Source organism: Camelus dromedarius, chromosome 25, assembly GCF_036321535.1.
Source record: "Camelus dromedarius isolate mCamDro1 chromosome 25, mCamDro1.pat, whole genome shotgun sequence".
Taxonomy (NCBI): domain Eukaryota; kingdom Metazoa; phylum Chordata; class Mammalia; order Artiodactyla; family Camelidae; genus Camelus; species Camelus dromedarius.
In genome coordinates, this window is record NC_087460.1 from 12,696,915 (window position 1) to 12,720,711 (window position 23,797).

At 41.6% G+C, this 23,797-nt stretch overlaps 1 protein-coding gene across 2 annotated transcripts in view; it reads left to right on the plus strand.

The window, feature by feature from the left end:
* Positions 1-1,386: 1,386 nt before the first annotated feature.
* Positions 1,387-23,797, plus strand: part of PDE3A (phosphodiesterase 3A) — a 296,337-nt gene continuing 273,926 nt past the window's right edge. Inside the window, exon 1 of one of the 2 annotated variants that reach the window (XM_064479084.1) lies at positions 1,387-1,456. In XM_064479084.1, coding sequence (XP_064335154.1) covers positions 1,454-1,456 — 3 coding nt within the window. In that variant the 5' untranslated portion in view covers positions 1,387-1,453. Of the gene's footprint in view, positions 1,457-17,771; positions 18,852-23,797 lie in introns of those variants that run through there. The other variant, XM_010988838.3, reaches the window with a different exon arrangement.

The window sequence follows — 23,797 nt, forward strand, 5'->3', positions numbered from 1 at the left end:
CTCTGGCACTAAGACCCAGCCAATCCTCCAGTTGATTCCGAAATGCGCTGATGTTTGGAAACCACTAGTGGGAGGCTGTTCTTAAGCCTCTGGGACTTCCAGCCTGATGAAGTGGGAGCTCGGTTTCTGAGTGGCTCAGAGCCCATTAGCGCCTTTTCCGTTCATCCAACAGAATCCCGTGCCATTTATAACCTCCACCTGAAACAACGTATCCTGGGCAGCCTCGTGTTCTAAACCTTCAGCTGGATCGCTGACATAGATTAGTGTGAGAAATATTTCTATATCACCGCATATTTGCTTTAAAAATATGTTTTAGCTATTTGCCTCACTATGCCACTTTGACCAATGTTATGTGATCTTGAAATAAAAAACCTTGTCTTATTTTAGGGTCTGCTTTGCCAAAAATATTTATGGCTTTCCCAGCTCTGCCAGAGTAGGAGAGCTTCAGGGGTTTGGTTTACAGCAAGCTGACTTGTGTAGGTCAAGAAGGCCTGTGGAAAAATCTGAACTCTGCCTCTTTCCCAAACCAAATTCAGGCCACGGTCCCAAAAGAGACAAATAAGCACTCAGGTGAAGAATTGTTCATTTCTTGTAGAATGTGTAAAAGATCTTTCCTAAGAAGGCTTGATGTAAGATCAGAGAAATATGATTAAAAATAAAGCTTTAGCGGGAATTGGGGAGTTCACCAAAATTGGGGATTGGATGATTGTATAATGCTTCATTTCCAGCCAGTTTGCGATCTTCAGATCATTTTGGGAGAAATCCCTCTTTAATAATCTATAGTTCTTTATTTATGTTAGTAATCTATAGTTCTTTATGTATATGCACTGAATCTACCATTGTTATTTTGATGAATGTTTCTCAATATGTGGGTATTTTTGTAGATTCTTAAGGAAAACATTTGTCTATTTTAAACCATGTTATTTTTTCCAAATAAGAGGATGACTTCTATAATTGAAAATTTTATGCTAAGTCTTATGCTTTTCTTCTTTGAAACGTTTGTAATTTATGCATTTAGCTGTTTGCCTGTGGGTTTTTGCCTAGCCACTGTAACATTTTACATAGTTTCTTTCTTTAGAAGAGAGTATTAACGGGGTGGGGTGGGGGCAGGGCATAAAGATATGGTGATATATTGATAATTACCATGAAAAAAGAACAATGGATACCTTTAAAAAATTTATATTTATAATCTGATTTTTCCAGAATGTGTCAGTCTCAGGGAATAGATGGACAGGATGTTACAATCAAGGGATATGGGACAAAATAATGATAATGATAAAAATGTATTTCTTAGAAACTATCAGAGCTGCTGCATCATCTCTTGGCATTTCTCTCTGTCTTCCTCAGTTATCCCAGTGCTTGTCACGTGGCTCTCTGTTCACATCTCTAATGATGACATTCCCCTTGTGACATCACCATATTACGACACAGCGTGGCCTTCATTTCTGTTTCAATGGTATGTATGGTGAAATAAAGAGAAATACCTTCCCACGGTTAGATTAAGCTGTACAGACTTACTCCCTCTCTTCCCACAGTAGCACTTTCTTTTTTCCTTTTCTATTTGATTTATGGATTTAGTCTCTTACAGCCTCCTTTTCCCAAAGAATCTGGCCTAAGTTTCCTGAGGGCTTTCCCAGAAGACATTATTTTGCTGCTTTCTTCCCCTGTAATTCCCAGTGTGCTCCAACTCAAGTTCAAAAACAGTTCTACCACGTATGAGCCTCTGTTCAATCTTACGTGATGCCTGAGAGGGAAAGAGGTCACTATTTTTGTGTAAATGCTTTTTTAAAAAAAAAAAATGGAAACCCAGCGTATTCTGCTACTGCCATTCTCATGAGGATGATTATGACTTTCAAAAATATCATCCTAGCCAACCCTCTTAAATGGAGCTAGAGGTGTCCACCTTTGTAGCAAATTGAGGCCCTTCCATTATTACTCTGAGAATATATAGAAATAAAGTTTTTTGTTTAGAGAATATCACTTATGTAATTTCAGGAGTCATTATCTAGGTCAGCCTTTCTGGGATCCAGAGAAGGGCGATGCTGAGTTAGCTTTGGGAGTAAGAGTCCTAAGACTGTGCTCTGGTGACCTCTTAACTTGATTATTGGTGTCTGTTATGGACTAAATGTTTGTGTTCCCCCAAATTCACATGTGGAAATCCTAACTCCAAGTTGATAGTATTAGGAGGTGAGACCTTGGGGAGTTAGTTAGGTCGTGAGGGTGGAGCTCTCATGAATAGGACCGCAGACAGCTCTCTCCAGCCCTTTGCCATGTGAGGACACAGCAAGAAGCCTGCCATCTGCCACCAGGAAGTGGGCTCTCACTGGATACCAAATTAGCTGGTGCCTTGGTTTTGGACTCGCAGCCTCTGGGACTGCGAGAAGTAAATTCTGTATAAGCCATCCCCTCTATGGTATTATTGTTATAGCAACCCAAAGTGGCTAAGACAGCGCCCAAAAATCCAGGGAGGAGTGTAGTGACCCAAATGAAGAAACTTTTATAAGAAGGTCAGGATCCAAGATATTTTACTGGATGGAGCACAGCAATGGGGAAGGAGCCAAAATATATTGGTCGAAGAATGGGATCCGTAGACATTAAAGAGTCCAGTGGGTCAGAGGGAGATTCAGAAGCACACAGAGGACCACAAACTCACCATGTGTCTGCAACAGTTCGTCCCTTTGTGCATAAAAGGAGTCACAGGCTCATCCAGCTTTGTAGTAAGAGCTTTCCCAGACCCACATGAGCAGTATTTTGCTTTCCTTTCCATTATTTGGAGATTGGGAGCCTCTGTAGACTTGACTTTGGGTATTAGGGCTTTACGTCCATTGAATTCAGTTTTGTTCAACATGAATGGACCCTTCATTCCTTTATTTTAACCTTTTTTCTTTCATCTGCCGGATGCTTCTCTCTGTGTTGCATTTGACTGCAAACTTCACCCTAAATCTTACCAAGGGATTGTCTGTCCTCGGCTAAAACACCTTTGGCGAAGGAACATCACCAAAGTTGTTGATCTTTTCATTTTCAAATGGCTTTCATTGGGAGCCAGTTCTTCCTTCTATAGGCAGAGCACGAATGCATTTACTCTGCAGCATGGTTGTGCAGGAGAAATGTAGCTCCTTTGCTGTGTCAGTTTCTGCACTGACCTTGTTCTCACCTGCCCACTCCACACACAGGCAAACTGGAGAGTGTGGACATTGAAGACTTCCCAATGGACATTATTTCCCTCTCTTTCAGTTCAAAGCAGAATCTTTATTCTTTCCAAATTTCAACTCCCTTTGATGTCTGGTTTCATTTTTGATGGCTGTGTTTTCTTAGGTAATTGCTCAGTATTTCAGATTTCATCCTGGTCGCTTTCTTCCCCTAAGGTGGTGCCTAGATGTATGAGACCTGCTCAGTGTATTTTCTTGTCACTGGAGAATAAGTTTCTGCAGACCCACGTGGTGCCCTCCAGGTCATCTGTTCTCTGAGATCCTTGAGAAGTGCCATCCAATCTACCTCTTAGACTGGAGAATTCTGAGGGGTGAGTGGTCCCATGTACTATTTTAGGCAAATATGGACGCAGTCAACACTGCCACCCATGAGCTTCACAATTTTACCTACAGAATGGAAGAGCCCGCCCACAAAGAGCCCACTCAGTTTGATATCAGGTATCTGTTCATCTACTGGTGTCTTCGTCACATCTGCAACCCTTCCCCGGGACATGTGGGAAATACTGGGGCCCCAGACACCAGTCACAGGCCAACGGAAACCAGAAACCTGGCCTCAGCTTGACAGAGACCTGATATCCGCAAGTGCCTCTGAGATATTCCTCCTTAGCTGTGCTGGGTGGGGCCCTGAGCCTGTCACCCTCCTTGGGGCCTGAAGCCTCCAAGCTACGTGGGGAGAAAACTGTCCCTGTTGGCTAACATCCACCTCCATTCTCAGTCATTCCACTTAAAGCTCAGCAACAAATTGAGAAGAGAAATGGATGCTGGTGTCTCATCCACTTGCTTTATTTTGTCTCCCTTCTTCCCATGACCCCTGAGAATGAGGTGTTTTTTTCTCTAATAACTGTCCCCTACACCAGGCTAGAAGCCTAATGGCCAGGGTGTGCTGATAAATGTTTAACCACTGGCCCTTTGGGGGAAGAAAACTGATTTGTGGTGTTGCAGATGTCCATAGGGTAAGTACTCCAGGTGTTGCTGATTTCAAGCTACCAAAAGATGACTTTAAATGAATTGAGGAGAGATGCACATCGTTGGCTCCTGGAAGCCAGTGGCAGCCTGTTCCAGTACACGACTGCCCTGGACTAGAGCTCATTGGTCAAGCAGTGGACTCCCTGTAGTAGTGTCCGTGATCTGAACCTTCTAGCTTCCCTCAATTGGTAGCCTAAAGAGATATTAAAATTTCTTTTCCCCTCTTTTATTCCAGTTTAACATCAACTGCAGTGTGTATTCAGGGAAGATTATATTTTGTGCATTTAACAAATTATATTATCTACCATTTTAGGAAACTATTTCTTGAGTATTTGAGCAGCCAGTAAATCACCGCCGTGTCAGTCTGCTTTTAGCTCTCTTGGGGTCAAGTCAATTGATATCATCGGTAAAATTTCATTACGTCTTCTTTAATAATGCTTGCTAATTTACATATTGAAATATGTATTAATTTATCATAAACTTTTCTCCTTTATACTTTTTCACTTGATTGAGGTATGACTGAGAAATAAGATTCTAATATGTTTAAAGTGCACAACCTGATGATTTGATCTTTGTGTATGTTGTGAAAAGATCCTCCCACTGAGCTAATTAATACATCCATCACCTCATATATTTGTACTCCCTGCCCCTTTTTTGGTGAGAACATTTAAGTGCTGCTCTTTTAGCAAATTGCAACTGTACAATAACACAGCACAGTGTTATCGCCTCTAATCACTGTGTTATGTGTTAGATCCTCAGAGCTTATTCATCTTGTAACTGAATGTTTGTGCCCTTTGATCATCCTCTCCCTTCTTCTCCCATCCTCCTGGCAACTACTTCTATTTCTATGAGTTCAATTTTTAAAACATTTTTTTAGGTTTCACATGTAAGTAAGTGACACCATGCAGTATTTGTCTTTCTGTGTCTGGCTTATTTCACTTAGCATAATGTCCTCCAGGCTCATCCATGCCGTCGCAAATGACAGAATTGAGTTCTTTTTAAGGCTGAATAATATTCCACTTATTCCAAATATCACCACACTTTCTTAATCCATTTCTCCATTAATAGACATTTAGGTTGTCTCCATACCTTGGTTATTGTGAATAATGTTGCAGTGAACTTGGGAGTGCAGATATCTCTTTGAGATAATTGTTTCAAATTCTTCAGATATATAATCAGGGTCGTATGGTAGTTCTATTTTTAATTTCTTGAGGAACCTCCTTACTGTTTTCCATAGTGGCTTCACCAGTTTATGTTTCCACCAACAGTGCACAAGGATTCCCTTTTCTCCACATCCTCACCACATTTGTTATCTCTTATCTTTTTAATAATAATCATACCAGTATGAGGTGTCTCCCTTATATTAAAACTGGGAGATTATATAGATTTTTGAAATAATCTAGGTGAGTGTCTATTAATTTTATTCTAGTAAAGGTGATTGTTTTAGCAGGAGACCCTGAGACAACGATTTGAATGGAAGTAGTTTGTTTGGGAAGTAATTCCCAGGATGCATTGGTTGGGAGTGAAGAAGTGAGACAAGAAAGGAAAAGGAAATCAGTTGCATTAAAAAGCAGGTTACCATTTTTCATCAATGGGCAATTGAAGCACACGCTGACTGGGAGCCCCTGGGAGACTGCGTAGAGCTCGATGCCTTCAGGCCTGTCTCACGTGTGGCTCAGGCATGAGCCTACGGCTAAAGAAAGAATCCAGGCAGGGAGGCATGGCTGTAGTCATTTTCAGGGAAAGTGAGTGCTGATTGGTGGGACACTAACGTCTGCTACAGTCCACCCCTTCCTTGGACCACTCGGGCCCGCTCAGGCCTGGCTGGAAGGTAATCTGCTCTGTTTCGGATTCTACGAAGGGGTAGATGTTCTCTATCTCTCCTTCTCTCTCCGCACATGTGTGCGCACACACACACACTCTTCCTACAACAAAGCTCCCTTTTCTACCACCCATTCAGCACTTTCACTGGCCTAAGTTTCTTACCTGATGGATCACAGACCTACATCCGTGAGGGCTCTGAGCCCTAAACTGCCTCGATCGTATCAGATTATCCCCTGGGATGGAAAGTACCAAGAGGCTTGGCAGTGAGTTCTTTGAGTTCCTTGAGTTCCAGCCACACTACTCTCTGTTCCCATGATGCAGAAGCGACCCTCTTCTCATGACAATCAGCATAGTGACTCCTTTTGTTGCTTTCTGGTCTCCTGGCATGAGATGCCCACGATGTCTGGGCAGCAGCCCAAAGTTTTAGGTGTAATGAAGCCCTAATTGTGTCCCCAGGTGGAGGCTGTGCCCCATCCACCCTCCCCTCCACAGTTTTCTGCACCTTGTGAGATGACTGAAATATTCTTTCAGGCTAGCATCTTCTAGCCTGCCACGATGTCTGTAAGCACTCTCTGCAACCAGAAAAAGTCCCCAGTCACAGATCAGCAATAAGAGGTCGCTGGTGTGCACAACCAAAGATATGGGAGGGGAACCGACAGTGTCTGCTACGTGCTAAAGGGGGCTGTGATATTGTGATTTGTAATAAGAAATATATATTTGGATTTCACCCCTATTTCTGGCACAGGGCTTCTAAAACTCTTGGAGTATCTTAAATGATGAGAGCCATCAAGGTGTTTTATTATGTTAACAGGTTGACTTTTGGACCTCACCTATGGATGGAGGCTGGTTGCCAGAACCAACCATGTGATTAGAAGATTGACACTTTCAGTCCCACCCCAGACCTCCAGGAAGGGGGTTGGGGTGGGAGGTTGAATCATTTAATTAGTTATGTGTATGTAATGAAGCCTCCATGAAAACCCTAAAGGAGAAGGTTTGGAGAGCTTCCAGGTCGGTGAAGATGTGTAGATTCGGGGAGAGTGGTGGCTCAGTGAGAGCCTGGGAGCTCCAGGGCTTTTCCCCACGCCTTCCCTTTTGCATCTATCCACCTGGCTGCTCCTGAGTTATATCCTTTTATGGTGAAGTGGTAATCTGGTAGGTAAAACGTTTGAGTTCTGTGAGCTGCTCTAGCAAATTAACTGAACCTGAGGTGGTCATTGGAACTCTCACCTACAGCTGGTTGGTCATGAGCACAGGTGATCACCTGGGCTTTTTGACTGGTTCTGAAATGGTGATAAGGTGGGCTTGGGTGTGGGGTATGGGAGGGAAGGCAATTTAGACCTTAACCTGTGGGATTTAATGCTATCTTCAGGTAGATAGTGTCAACTGAGCTGAATTGTAGGACACCCAGTGATGTCTGAGAATTACTTGCTGGGTCGTGTGGGGAAAAAGCCACACACTGGAGGGTCATTAACTGTGAGACTGGAAGCTCCTGTGCCATACTATGAACTGTACATCATATCATATAATTTCGTCTTGATAGCTGCATTCTGTTGCTTTTATCACTCAAAGTACCCCTTCTTTTATTTTACCCTGTACTTTATGCCATCATTGGGACACAAGCATTTTTTTAAGTCAGGTAAACCTGAAGACAGAGGAAAGGAAATAAAGCAAAACAGATACAACCCGTGTCCTCCCAACTTTCAGGACCTCTTCAGTGAGGACAGAGAAAGGCAGTTGTAAGTGTGAGCAGGACTTGAAGTCCTCAGTTACTGAGCATAACTTGTGAGTTTTCTGCAAATAGTAACAGAAAATCGTCTGTTCAGATCCCACTTAGTCCTACTGCTTGGGTGCAAGAGGAAACTTATTTTAGCCTTCAGCCCAGATATATTGGTTAAATTATTACCATTTTAATTTAGAGCAGCTGAGAAAATATATGCCAATTACTCCCAGTGACCCCTGCATTCAAGATGTCTTTTCATTCATTAATTATTGGGGATTGGGCTTTTGTAAGAGGAGGTGATGGTGACCCTGCCCTCTATTTCTCTCTCATTTAACACCTCCTTTGTAGAGGTGTTGTGAGAATTTCTGCCTGTGTGGTGATGAAGTTCAGTAGCCTGCTTTGAATTTCTCAGTGGGAAAGGTGTCATAAAATTTTAAAGCAAAAAATATACTTCTCCTAATAAGGATGTTGATCTTGAAATGCAATATGAAAGCCAGAGACTGGAAATTTAAAACTTGCAATGAAATGCTCTAAAGCTGTGATCTCTTCTGACCTTGGGAGTTCAGCAGGGGTGGGCCCAGGGAAGACTTGGATGGAAGATGCTGCAGGATGTGGTGGCGGTGATTCAGTAGGTGGCCTTCTTCCATCCCAAGGTGGTCCAGAGCCAACTCCCAGCGTGGAGTTTCGGAGTCCTGTGCTGCAGGAGAACCAGCCATTGGATGGGATGTAAGACTGAGGTTCTGACCACTTCTGCTCATTAAAAATTCCAGGGCATTTTTATAAGGTTAAGGAGGCATCCTTGTGTTCTACAATCTGGTTCCAGTTGGGTGGCAGAATTGGCTACTTAGTAAGTTCTAGAAAAAAAGAATACGTGTGGAAATTTCAGGAGGATAATTAGCATTTCTATGGGAGACTATTCTGATGAATTGATTCAAAATTGTATACTGAACTCTTCTTTTATGAAGTAGCAAAACAAAACACCTGTTTGAGTAAACTTTCTTATAACTGTATTTGTAGATGAGAGCTAAATCTCTTTTTCTTATTAAGTTCATGTAATAAGGGTTAATTTAAGGAATATGTCCAGAATTTATATATGCTGATGAAGTGATCTGTGTTTTCAGGGTTTTTTCTGGGCTTTTCTTTAGTCCCTAGAATAACTGATATTTAGGATAGGAAATGGAATAAGATACATAGTGAATGATAATAATTGTTTTAATTTAGAATAATCTGAAAGCTGTTCCTGACCCTGTTTAGCGGTGTGTCACCCATAACTTTGAGAACTCTTGCATGTTGTCACCCTTAATTTTACATGATAATTAATGCATTATAACTACAAAAATCGGAGCAAGAATGTACAATTTATTCCTAATAGTAAATGGACTAAGGTCCTTAGAAAAGAAAAGAAAAAAAGAGAGAGAGAAAAAAATAACATCAGTATAAAGATTAGGTAAAGGAGAAGAGAATGATTATGAGGGAAAGCTTACACATTCCTAGGTTTTTCTAGAGTCTTCCTTTTCTGGAATGGGAGATGAACCACACTGCTTTCTTCCACAATCACTTAACTATTCTTACTGAGCTCAAAATGCCCCATTTCCAGATTTTGGTTAGAGGAAATCATTGAGCCTAAGCTCTGTATGTAATTTGTCATTTCTGTGGAAAGTTACCATAGCTCTGTGGTTCCAGGAGGATGAAAAAAATGCCTCAGTTTCAGGCAGAGAACAACTCAGATTAATTAACACAGTAATTCCCTCTCAGGGCCTGAATGTGAGATACTGACTATATTGAGAAGCCCGGATGATGCCGTCTCTTCAGAATTCCATAGTAGTGGGGGAAATAGTAGACTCCAGCAATTTCCTTTTTGTATTTGAGTTTAAATCTTTAAGAGTAAGGCACTGGTTACTTCTTTTCTACAGTTTCTACAGGTGATTATTGTTTAAATGCTGCATGTTGATACTTTTGCTGCACCCTTACAACATAGCGATTGTGTTCAAGCCAATCAGACAGGCCAGAGTCATAAATGAGATGATCCTTTTGGGGCTAATGCTTTGGGGGAGGCAAGAATTTAAGAGACAGTGTAACAACTAGCCCTAAATGCTGTGAGGTCCAATACAGCTATGAGTTATGTAAATGTAAGGAGTGTAGGATAACCAATCAAGTTCCATATTCTTTAGCTACTTTGACTTTAAGATGAAAATTACGTAGTTCCTGGGTTGTGGCATCACCAGACCTGGAATCCAAACGGAATTGTGGAGCATCTGAAGCATCTGAAATCTGAGGCCTGTTTCTGCATTTATCCAATTAGGATGCTCTTACCATCACCATCTATTTTGTATATTTCATAGTGAACAATGTTAATACATCATCTTTGAAAGCGAAGGATAAAACTATACTTAAGTACTTGTATTTCGTTTTAGGATAAACTGATCTGTAATAGTCAAAAGAGTAAACTATTATATTTTCTATTTTTTAAGTTATACATTTATTTTACTGTAATGATATATAACAATTGTTTCAAAACAAATTAATCAAACACCAAAAGAATTTCAATGACAATCTCCAGGTCCATGCATGTTACTTCAAATTGCATTATTTTAGTCTTTTTTTTTTATAGCTGAATAGTATTCCATTGTATAAATATACCACAACCTCTTTATCCAGTCATCTGTCGATGGACATCTAGGTTGCTTCCATGTCTTGGCTATTGTAAATAGTGCTGCTGTGAACATTGGGGTACGTGTGTCTTTTCGAATTATATTTTCCTCTGGATATATGCCCAGGAGTGGGATTGCTAGATCAGATGGAAGGTCTATTTTTAGTTTTTTTTTAGTAACCTGCATCCTGTCCTCCATAGTGGCTGCATCAATTTACATTCCCACCAGCAGTGTAGGAGGGTTCCTTTTTCTCCACAGCCTCTCTAGCACTTATCAGTACAATGAGACATCAACTTATAGCAGTCAGAATGGCCATCGTTAAAAAGTTACAGCATTTTAGGATGGTTTGCACATCAGTGGAGGCTGTAGAACTGAGGTATGATGTCAATTTATTAGTAACTTACTTGGCAATCACTATTTTCTTCTACCTCTCCCCTGGAAAAATAATTTTTTCATATTATTACACATTTCTTTTAAATTTTAGTAAAATGTATTCTTCATAAAATAGTATTTGAGGTGTTCCTTTAATAGAAAGGTTCATTTTTGTAGACTAGAGTAAATATGGGCTGTGATGCACTCATGAAGATGGTGTTATTGAAAATTCCTGCTAACTTTTCTTCAGTAACATGCTCTCTGCCCACTCTTTGCCCCATCTAAAAAACAATAATTAATTTCTTTGATTTTTTTATACATATTCTTGTATGGCTGTATTCAGAGTCCAGTAGAAGAGGATTTTTATTTTATTTTTAAATTAAAGTGAATGATCTTAAAGAGTAAGACACAAGAGTGAACATTACTCTCAGGCTTTTCCTGACATATTTCTTGTATTTTGAGATTAGGATTTTTTTTAAAGTAATTATTACTGAACAGAAATCAGTTCTCATTCAGTCCCTTCCACCACCATTTACTTTCACAGATACAGTTGAAAATCACTATCCATAATGATGGATTTGAGACATTACAAGATTCTGAATCATCATAGAAAGATTCCATTAAATTTGCTGTGCTGATGGTGCTAAAGCAGAGAAGTGGAATCACTGATTTCAATAAAACTTTAAAATAATAATATAAGCAATCTTAAAGCTCTTATTATTCATACTAGTTAGAGCATTTTGCTGTTTGTATAAAAACAGACATACAATAGGGGCATTCACGTTCTTTTGTTTGACTCAGGTACTCTGTAACATTCTCTAATGGCCTGTGAGTTCCTTCTTAGTAATCTTATAATCCACTGGCATTGAAACAAGCTGTAAAGAATTCTATACAAGAAAGCGTAAGCCTTCCCTTTTATACAGAACATCACCCTTTGATATATATCTGTATGAGACTCTTAAGTGAAAAACATGCTCATTTCACACACAAACACAAATCATCATTGTTTGGAGGACTTTAGCAGAATATATATTTGTATTAGGACATAATAACTCCCTTTTGAAAGAGTTACAGCGCTTGCGGGTCCAGAGGAGAGAGTTCCTGATGTTACTGGTGAGTTACTGTATTATCAACAAGGGTACCTGATGTGGCTGTGATGGAGAATACATCAACGTATGGTAGGAGAGACTTGGATTCTAGGTCTGATCATGATCACATCTATTATATAAAGCAAACTTAGTGTGTCTCATTTCCAAATTTTAAAACTAGATAAAAATGATGCATTTATATTACGACCAACTGAAAGAATTTATGGGTAAGTGATACAAAAGAAGTCCTAAGAACTGACTCTTGTAGTTGGCAAGCTACTAAGATCTTGGAATTTACCCTGTGTTTTTTAAAAAATATTTTATTTATTTATTCTTGAATTAGTTATTTTTTATTTGGGGGGGAGATAACTAGGTTTATTGATTTTTTAGAGAAGGTACTGGGGCTTGAACCCAGGACCTCACGCATGCTAAGCACGCATTCTACCACTTGAGCTATACCCTCCCCCCATTACCCTGTGTTTATTTTAACAGCCTTCGTAAAGAGTATGGTTGAAATACACATTTTAGTATATTAGTGAGTCAAATACTAGGTGTCTCAAAAATTTTCAGCTGAAGTGCCAAAGGTTAGAGGTGTGCCTGAGATTACAATCTCTCAGGCACCATGCCTGAAGCCTTTGTCTGCAAAAGCCTTTGTCCCTTTAATCCAATGTGACAACAAAACGTTACCATTTTCTGCACGTGCCATAAAGTGAACAAGGCTGGGAATCCTTGTACTGAAAGCATTCTGATTTTCCTTAACTTTCTGTTTAGAAAAGGTAGAGCCAGCCTCTGATACCCAGAATGTGATGTAGGGAAGGTCAGCTCTCAGACGACAGGGGTACACAGGACACGGAGGCCAAGTAAGCTGTCCTGGTGGTTTGTGCTGGTGACAGGCTGACTCTGTGAGTAACAGTGTTGTGGGGAGCAATCTGTTCTCACCTTGATTTTTCTCTTCAGGGTTTTTAGACCAGTTCACACTTGTATATCCAAAGCTGTTACTTAAATTCTTCGGGAATTAAAAAGAGGGGCAGCACTCCAGAGCGGGGAGGGAGGTGATGCGTTCCCAAATGCAAGGTTTCTACCTTTTTTCCCTGATTAGATGTGGAATAAGTGTTAATAAGCTCTGTCTTTCCAAAATGTTTGATTTTTTAAACTTAAATCCAATCCCTAAAGTAGTGCTAATGGAGGCTAGGCCATGGATTATGATGTGAGCTATGACTCTTTAGGCAGTAACTGATATTCAGACATCTCCTAATTCTGGATTTTTCAGCTGACTTGCTAACCAGATGCATATATTTAAATGGCTTTTTCCCTGTGCCTGCCAGAAAACTGCTACAGATTATGGACATTTCAGCTGAGAAGCAATGCAAGGTTTTCAAAACTTTGACTATTCCCTATTTCTCTGATAAATGAGTGATTTATCGAGCAATTTTTGTTTTTTAAAGCAACTTTCTATGAAAAGTGCTGCTTACATGACTTTGCCTATCAGTCCAATTGGGCAGCTTGAACCTTCAGTTTAGATTTTGAGGCATCTGTCCACCTGAACAATCATATGTTAAAATATACGGAGACTGTCTTTCACAATAACAATGAACAAGAAAACAAATCAATGAACAAGACCATTTTGTATAGTGATAAGTGCTACAAATATAGCGAAACGGGGGTAGCGTGTGTGCACATGGAGTCCCGAGACTTTCTGATAAGATGTGTTGGAAAAAAGCCTTTCTGAACAGGTAACATTTGAGGTGAGAACTGATGCGGCAGAAGGAGCCAGCTATGAGAAGATCTGTAGATTCCAAGGTCCTGAGTTGACATGATAAAGAGCAGAAAAATGGCTTGAGGGGTGAGAGATGCGCTCTCCATTAGAAGCCGCTAGCCACGTGAGGCTATTAAAATTTAAATTAAAATAAAATAAAATCCAAAAACTCAGTTCCTCAGTGGCACTAGCTATATTTCAAGGGTGCAACAGCCACATGTGGCTAACGGCTGCCATATTTGATGTGCAGAGGATGTCTCCATCCTCCATTGGTTGGAAGAACTTTCCAATGGGCAGTGTTGCACGAGTGAAGTAGGAGGCTTGGCATAGGATGAATGGTCACAGAGAATGGCTTGGAAAGATCATAAAGATCCTTGCAGGCTGTTGTGGGGGCTTTGATTCTGCAAGTACCCTGGGAAGCCTTTGGATGCACAGAAGCAGGGAGTGACGTCATTGGACTGACATTTTTGAATGATTGCTTTGGCGACCGTGTAGAAAATAAGTGGTAGGAGGGCAACAGCAGTTAGAGAAGTATCACAGTTGTGCTCGCAGGGAAGATGCGGGGTCTTTGGCTGGTTATTGTAAGAGGGACAGTGAAAAGCAGGTGGGTTCAGGGTATATTTTAGAGAAAGAATCAAGTGGACTTGCTAATAGACTGGAAGGGAGAGCAAGGTAAACAGAGGAAGGAATGGAGGGTGATAACTAGGTAGGTGGCTATGTTTTGTCTTGTGGTGGGGAAGGACCGAGGAGAAATAGGTTGGGTGTGTGGGGGTTGGTGATGGAAGGGAGGTGAGGGAGCTGTAAGTTAAGCGTTGTGTTTTGGATGCATCACATTTTAGATACCCACTGGATATACCTGCGTAGAGGTCAAGCGGGTAGCAGAAAATGAGTGAACTCCTCCTGTGGGCTGTAAACGTTTCGAATTTAACATCATTCCCTTAATCATACCATAGTTGGCAAAGTGTAAACAGTATGCAGTGGGGTTCATTTCTGAATTCTCTTCACAAAGTACTAGGGAAAACACGTTCCCTGGATTTGGCTAAGTGAAGAGCTTTTTCAAGGCAAGTTTGAATTTTTCCTTCCATTTTCCATATTCTGTTTTTCTTTGTGTACCACATTTTCCTAGTCCTTTGGCTCTGTTGTCACTTTCTTGAATTAGAACTCATCACTGTCTGCAGAAAATGGGCAGTTTATATTTCTCTGTGATTGCTCAATGTCCACTGGACGTATTGGGACTGACTTTATTTAATACGTTCCGCCCAGTGTTGGTCACTTCTTTCGGTTAGCACCCCTGCAGCTTTCAGTGTCTGTCTAGTGAGTATTTGGTTGTTTTTCATTTCTCCACGTTCTGGATGGTAGTGCCAGTAAGGTGTGGAATTGATCTTCTTTCCTTTCAGGGGACAAATAGCTTTCTGGTTGCAATATTTGTTGAGAATTAGGAGATACCAGGACATTGACTCTGTAATACTATTGAATCCCTGGAGAATGTCATTGTTTAACCTACAGACCTAGTGTTTTTGTTTTGCTGCCATTAACAGATGCCATTCTTATATTTTTTGGTCACAGTGTTGTTTTAATAACAACGTTCCATCTCTTTAGTTCAGTTTTGATAGTGATTTATTGTTTTTTTTTTTCTAAACAACTGAGATCATTATGGGAGTAGGGTACAGAGAAACTGGAAACGTTCTGAAATTCTCACTATTCCTTCCTAACCTTGATACATGCCCAGATTTGCACCATTTTTCATTTTAATACGCTGTTTTTGATGCCAGTGGATATTAGCACGATATTCCAATCAAGGCTTTTCACTCTGCAGTGCTTCAGGTAGGCTCTGGCTTATGAATCATATGTCGAAAAAGGAAACTCAGGAAAGTATGTGTGCATGCTAGGGGGCTCATTTGTCTTTGGCAAAGGCATTGCTGCTCCTGTTCCCTTAATTATTAAACAGATGGTGCTCACTGCCGCTGACTAGCTGCCCAACGTGTTTTCCATGTGGTAGCATGGTTCTGGGCATCTGATGGAGAGGAGCTGTATCATCATAGCTCCTCACATCCATTTATGTCATAATATTAACATTAATCCTATACCTGCCATGAATGAGAGCAGGCTGTTTCCCATGAAGCTAAGCTTAACACTTAAGCCATTTCCTCCCCTACCCCCCATGAATTAATTTCATCTCAAATATCTCCTTTACCTTTTCTTTGTTGCTTCATCTCCACACACAAAATACAGTGGCATCTTGAGCCAATCATCCAAATACTCCGGGCTGTAAACACACTTTAACCTGGAATGTCAAGATAATGAAGACAAAATTGGATTATTATTAATATTATTAGTGAGGGCAAACAACATCTAAGGTAGTCATATTAAAAGTGAACAAGAGTAGACTATCATGTTCCTGTGCTGGGTGTAAAAAGAAACTGGCTCCCAACATCGATGGACTTTAAAAAGTCCATTGAACAGATACTGAATTATGTTTTCATAATCTGCCCAGAAAGTTAGCTTTAAAAATTTTCTTTTAGTTTCTCAAATACTACATTATTAGAGTACGTGAAATGTGTACCTTGTAAACATTAATAACTAGGGTCCTGATTTTTTTCTCATAAGCTTTATTCACGGGAGACATAGTATTTCAAAAGCATAGACTGTCTTCTAAGATCTTTAGTGTTAACCTACTTGTCCTCACCCCCTCCCTTGAGATTTCTTTATATTACTTTCTGTTTGACTGGGCTTTGTAAACCTTCTTGAGGCTAGGGTCCCTTAATCTCAATGTAATTTACCATCCACCGTCAACAGCTGTTGACTAATATTCATACATTGTTAAGTAAAAATTTTTTAAAAAATGCTCTCCCCCCCTTCTCTTTAATGCTGTTATGGGCTAGGTAACTTGTTGAGATTCTCCATTATTTGGACCGACAGGAAAAGCTTGGGTTCTCTGAAAACAGACCATCGAGCAGGAGCAGTCAAGGCCTTAAAATAATGCCACCTGAAGCTGGTTTGCTGTTCTACCTGACTTGGGAACCTTTAAGCATCTTTGAATTACTCAGATAGCAGATGTGGCTGTCATTTTTAATGACAGTGAGAAGTCTGTTGGCTCCTATCGCCTGCCAAATCTCCCAGCAAATCCGTTTTTTCAAAGTTCTGGACGGCTCAGCCAGAGGGCCAGTCGAAGACCCTCGCCCCCCACCCCGGGCTGTGGAGAGCTGGGCGGTGGACGGGTCTCCGCAACCCCTTCCCCATCGGCCGGGCTCGGGGGAGAGGAGGACCGGAGCTGAGAGCAGCGCCTCCCCCGGGGGAGGGGCGGGAGCTGGGCTGCGAGAGCTTTCCTAGGGAGTTGCCTTAAAGAAAGCAAGCGGGATTGAAGATCGATCCAGCTGCTTGGTTTTTTTTTTTTTTTTTTTTTTAAACACAGTTTTAACCAGTCGTCTCCACTCGCTTCCCTTCTGCAAAATTGCAGATCGCCACCAACCTCGCACCAAAAAGAAGGGGGGAAAAAAGAGCAAATCTCCATCTCCCTTCTCACCCTCCCTTTCCTTTCACCCTCCCTTCCACTCCAGCTCGCTCGCCCTCCCTCCCTTCTCTTGCGGCAGCCTCTCGTCTCTCGGACTGTGCCTCTCTCCGACGGGACTTAGCAACTTCTTGGTTATTTCTTAGCCCCTTTTCCATTTTTTCCACCCTTTGCCATGAACTGGACCGACAGACGCAGGGGTGGCTGTGCTTTCTGCCTCAGGGAATGGCGGTTCGCTTCCTGGGGCCGTGCCGGGGAGGATCGGCCGAGGAGAAAGAAAGAGTGATAGAGAAAGAGCCGCAGGAAGGAAGAGAAGGGGGACCTCCGTCGGCCGCGGGGACCCGCGCGCAGCAGCGCCGCGCCAAGCTGCGCCCGGGATGGCCCCGAGCTCGCCCTGCGCCCCCAGCTCTTCCAGCGGCTGCGGCCCCCGTGCGCCGGCCGCCTCGGGCAATCTTTAAAATCCTGAAGTAGGAAGAGACCCCCAGAGGACCGAAGTCGGGGGTGGGGGTGGAGCGGAGAATTTTGAAAAGCTTTTCCAAGAGAGAAAAAGAGGAAGTCTGATCGTTTCTGCCTGTGCTAGCTTGCCACTTGAAGGCGTCTCTTTGGAGCATCTAGTCTTCTCCAGGAGTTATTCGAAAGCTGAAACTTTAAGGGCTCGCGGGCCTGGGAGAAGGAGGGATTCCGAGGGTGGGATTGGGAGGAGGGCGAGCGAACCGGCGGGCGTGGGTGCGTGTCTGTGTGGGTGGCGGGGCGGGGGCGCCGGGGGGACCTCCAGGACTCCGTGAAGAGGGCGCACCATGGCAGTGCCGGGCGAGGCCGCCAGAATCAGGGCCCAGCCCGGGCCCGGGGAGGCGAGGGCGGCCCCCGCGGCGGGCCCGGACTGCCACTGTCGCGCGGGCTCCCCATCGTCCCGGGACTCGGGCTGCCGCGGCTGCTGGGGCGACCTGGTGCTGCAGCCGCTCCGGCGCTCCCGGAAACTTTCCTCTGCGCTGTGCGCGGGCTCCCTGTCCTTTCTGCTGGCGCTGCTGGTGAGGCTGGTCCGCGGGGAGATCGGCTGTGATCTGGAGCGGAGGAAGGAGGCGGCGGCGGAGGAGGAGGAGGAAGCTGCCCCGGGAGCAGAAGGGGGCGTCTTCCCGGGGCCTCGGGGAGGTGCTCCCGGGGGCGGCGCGCCGCTCGGCCCCTGGCTGCAGCCCTCCGCGCTGCTCTTCAGTCTCCTGTGTGCCTTCTTCTGGATGGGCTTGTACCTCCTGCGCGCCGGGGTGCGCCTGCCTCTGGCCGTCGCGCTGCTGGCCGCCTGCTGCGGGGGGGAAGCGCTCGTCCAGATTGGGCTGGGCGTCGGGGAGGATCATTTACTCTCGCTCCCCGCCGCGGGGGTGGTGCTCAGCTGCTTGGCCGCCGCGACATGGCTGGTGCTGAGGCTGAGGCTGGGCGTCCTCATGATCGCCTTGACTAGCGCGGTCAGGACCGTGTCCCTCATTTCCTTAGAGAGGTTCAAGGTCGCCTGGAGACCTTACCTGGCATACTTGGCCGGCGTGCTTGGGATCCTCCTGGCCAGGTACGTGGAGCAAATCTTGCCGCAGTCCGCGGGGGCGGCTCCGAGGGAGCATTTCGGGTCCCAGCTGATCGCTGGGACCAAGGAAGATATCCCAGTGTTTAAGAGGAGGAGGCGGTCCAGCTCCGTGGTGTCCGCCGAGATGTCCGGCTGCAGCAGCAAGTCCCATCGGAGGACCTCCCTGCCCTGCATCCCGAGGGAACAGGTAAGCACCCGCAGCCCCTCTCTCTCGCCTTGGGAAAACTTGAAACCCTTGGGATCCGTCACAAAGTGGAGGGAATTCGAGCGCTGGGAACTGAAGGAAAGAGAGCCTAGAAAAGTGCTCGAACTTCAGACTTAGTTGGAAAACTAGCGAGTTTTTCTCCCCCTCTCACACAGTATTTTATAAACTGAACAATAGGAACGCGAGTAAGTCATAAAACTAGATGGCATTTGCACGGTCTTCCCCAGCTGGGCCAACTTTTTAGATCTGCTACACCTGGCGTCTGGCTTCCCTACACTTTTAAGTGCCCTCATGCTTTCCTCCTTTAGCAGAAATGTTCGAATTAAGTTTTTTCAATTTTCTTTTTAGTAATGTGATTTTTTTTAAACGTGAATTTTGCTAGATTTCTTTGTTTCTTCGTATAAAATCTCTTCTGAAGTGACAAGTAAACGTTTATGGAAGTCAGTAAAAATATTCTAGAGTAAAAGCAAGGAAAGCTTGAAGGGGAGGTACTGATACACACTTGATGGTTCTGCAGTAAGTTTTACTTGAACTTTTAATGCATTTGGTGGGGCCCAGTTTGTTTTTAAATGTAACTTGGGGACATAGGTTATTACGTGCAAATATATTTTGTATTAAATAATCATTAAGCTTCAATTTGGGGAACAATATGTCTGAACTTCAGAACTTGTCAAAATCGTGGACTACGCTGTTAGTGTCAACTAAAAAAATTCTCTTGAATCTACATAGGTGAATATTTAGAAATTCATATGGATTTATACAGGAAATATTAATTCAGGAGAATATTTCTAAGTTGCTGGTGTTACAAATCTTTCAGAGAGGAGGTGGAGGAATCTAGAATTGTGAGTGACGTTATCCTAGATAAGAGTTTACTGAATTTTGGAGACCAATCTCCTTATCATTAAGTGTTTTGAGATTGTGGGGTATAGTTGCTATAAAAGGCACAAATGAACAAGTCCCAACTTTAAATGCAAATTGTTTCTGAACAGGAGTACCTAAGTGTTCATTTCTCTGCTCCAAATGTGTTTGACACTTGGTTGGGTGTGTGTAGAGAGCTGGTTATGACCAGCAAGTGGAAATTTACACCATTTAAATTTTTGCCTACCTGTGGTGCTATTCGGACAACTTTAGGGAGAAAATCTCCTAAAACATAGAAAGCTTTTTCTCTTTAGGTTATTCTGTGGATAATCATCTGGGTATTTCTAAGGAATAGCAGTCACCATATGGTGTGGTGGCCAGTTTGTTTCTGAAATGGAGTTGATTACACAGACTGGTTGTTTGACATTATTTAGCAGAATGGATGACAGTATCATAGTCTCAGTGTTTATTTTAAAACAAATGTACTTACTTAGCTTCTCGTTTAGATAAAGCAAATATTTCTTGGGTTTGAGCTTACTCTTAAGAGTGAATGAAGTTAAAAACAGGCCGCTGACTGATGATGCTCAGTTTTGGTAGAAATTTGGAAATCACCAGAATAAAGTGAGCTGTCTATTAAGGGTAATCCAATTAGACGGAAAAAACACAGTTTAATTTCTTTTCAAATATCTTTTAAATGAAAACACTGCTAGTTTAAATATGTTTAGAACACACTCTTCTTTAACTTACAGGGAAATGTGATATGATTGTTGCAAAATTGAACCCTAATTTCTAAGGCAATCCTGTGATTAAATCATACCTAATGTGACTCTAAAATTAATATCATTTAGCCCGTGAGATTAAATTTCTGAAATTTCATACTAACATTTGAAAGTTAAGGAGTTAAGGGTAGAGTTAAGATAAGTGTTCAGGTGAATTAACTAGCAGTGTTAATGAACACGTAGATTTTTATTGGTTTTCTCTGGTTTTAATTGATGGAGGATTTGAATCATCTGTGCGTTTATAAGAAAATGACTGAGCATTGCATTTTTAAATGTTTTGCTGATTAAGACTGTTGACAATGTATATTTGCAATCTATCATGGTCAGTTGCTATTTTTTTAAAGGCTGTGTTTATGAATATGATTTCTAAAGTGAGAGGCTATCTCTGATGGTTGATGGAAAAACAAGGTTACATTTAGCAGAAATTTAGATACTTGAAGTTTTAATGAGGGCTTGAGTGAGTGTGTGGGTGTTACTTAATACTAGTTTTTATACGTGACCCATTAAAGTTGTTGCTGAGCATAATTGTGTGTGTGGGGGGGTGGGAATTAACAAGGACTAGTATCTTATAAGACAGGGCAATATCTCATACGTTAGTTTAACTGTGTGAAAAGTTCAGGAGCTATATAGTAAATGGCTTATCTGTTTTATCACAAGGAAACAAACTTCTGATTAAGGGTGCAAAGTGTACCACTGTCATCTGCATACTTTATGAAGTCAAGAATCAAAATAATTATAAAACCACCATGTATCCCACTGCCCTAAATGCTACCTGATTAGAAGTTTTTTGTTTTTTTTTTTTAAAGAACATCTCCTCTCAAGACAATTCAGGCAACAAGTGAATTTTAAATAGAGGTGTAAGGACATAAAGCACAGAGAGTCTGGCAGAGGCCTCTTGAGAATTCATTTGGACCTTGCTCCTTGTGAGGTTTAAAGGTGAGAGAATTTCAGCCTTTTCTTCTCCACGTGAATGACAGTCGCCACTTGCTTAGGAACACTCTCTTCAATGACTCAATTCTAAAAGGTCAAGGAGAAGAGGTGATAAAATTTTCATAAGGCCAACCAAATGACCTATATATTTCCCTCCCTTCTGCCCTTCCTTCCTTCCCTAACCATAATTAAAACAAGAGATTGGCTATTACATATAGAGTTCAGTTTTGCAGCATAGATAGTAAAGATGGCTTCAACCAAAGAAAGGAGACATGGATCCTAGTGGTCAGTCACAGAGTGAATTGGCCACTGGGTGTATGTTTGGGATGCAAGTGAAATTAATCTACTCTCATTAAAGAACAGACCGAGTTTGCAATATTTGCCTGGCTTTTAGTTCAGTCCTACTGGCCCAGTATCTTCAAGATTTTGTAGATCAGTGTGTCAAACTATACTTTTTTTTTAGTTGGCAGTGTTAAGGCAGATGTTTCCATTAAGGTGTATGTATCTTTCCCAAGGGGGGCTGTTCACATCTCAGGGCAGGTATGTGTCTGTCAAGTTACCACTGTCCCCTCTGAACACTAAGGTCCTTAGAATTTATTGAATTATTAGATATTATGAATGATGAGCAAATATGTTATTTTTCAACAAAATTTCAACTAAGCAATTTTGATTACTTGGAAATTGTATTTGAAGGGGTGTCTCTCTCACTTCTCTACACAACAGAGAACACACTTAGCCAGTTAGTCCCCTCTGATTATTGTGACCACCTTGCACATTCATTTTTGAAAGATTCCAAACCAACACCATTTTATTTTAAATACACAAGAAAAGAATTTAATATTCTGGCCTATGGTTGCACATAAACACAAGCCATACACCTCTCACCATTCATGCATCGGTACCACTTCCTGACAGAATTCTTTATGATGGGTTCAATATCCATCAGGTACAGCCATAGACTGCACATTGTGTAATTAAAAATCAAAATTATTTCCCATGCCTAATTCCCTAAAGCTCTTCATTAAATACCTTTAGCAAAAATAGATTTTTGTAGGAGTATAATAATTTTGGTAGGAGTCTGGTGGTTAGTTATCAAAAGTAGAATCAAGTTTTTCATTGCTGTTGGAAGAAAAATGTTTTCCAGCAAAAAAAGCCAACAACAAAAACAAAACAAAAATAGGAGAAATAGGTATAGTTTTCAATGGTAGGCATATAGTAGGCCTTCTTACATCTTTAGTAAAAACATAATTACTTGCATTTACAGTGCAAATATAAAATACAGAAGTATGTCTTCTGAAAATATAGAGTATAATGTCCTTTAAATTCCTAAACACATTTCAGCACAACATATTTCTCAAATTGAATAAATTTCAGAAACCATCATGGGTTCCTTATTTAGTTGTAGCTTCCATCATATTTTAGTAGTATAACTCAGCTTCCAGAGATACAAAGAACAATATTGATTATTTATGACCTGCTGACAGAATTAAAATGAATTAATGCCAACTTCTGAAAACACTAAAAAGGAAAAACACGATTTTCTTCTCCCTCGGGAAAGGTAGGGAGAAGAAATTTTTTTTCTGTGTAGGGAACAAAATTGTGATTTTACTTTGTGAATACAGATATTTAAAGCATACTGAAAAACTGTTTTAACTGACAGAAATAGTCAGTGAATCTATATAAATTTACAGAGGTGGGAAGGAGTCAAACAGGAATTTTACTCTTTCTGTATTGAGTTGAAAGTGTAAAAAAGTTAAAACTGTAGAGCTGAAAGAAATGCTGTGTATGCTGAGCTGTCGTGTTAATTAAATAAACAAGCAGAACAGTGACTCTGTGTATGAAATACATTTTGAAAAGCCAGGGGAGAGGGGGTGCAGTCAGGCCAGGGTGAGTGACACTGGCATGAAAAAACATTCGTTATATCTGTAGTGACATTTGTGTGAATTTGTTGTATTCTGTTAGGAAATACAGCTCTGAGCAGAATCTCTTCAGGACTCTGGGTCCATAAAGGCTTTATCAAATTTCACTTCACTTCTTTTTAAAATAAGTTCCCTTTTATTATGTTGAAGTAGGATATTTATGAGCTTCAAAATTAGGAATATGCCGATGCCTATATGTTGGATTTTTAAGGTTTTCAGTTAACATGGTTTGTGCCACCAGCAGCCCAGGAGAGTCGATCCAGACTTCAGTGAAAACTTGTGTTATGTAATCTGTCAAAAGAATGAGTTTATTTGGGGCTAAGGGGTGGAAGTTGGATTTTTCAGAAAACCTTTTTGCATAGGGTGAGCTTCTTTAGCTTTGTGAGATGATGCATAATCCCGCATGTTTCTGGTGGATTGTTTTAGTTGACCATGGGTCTCC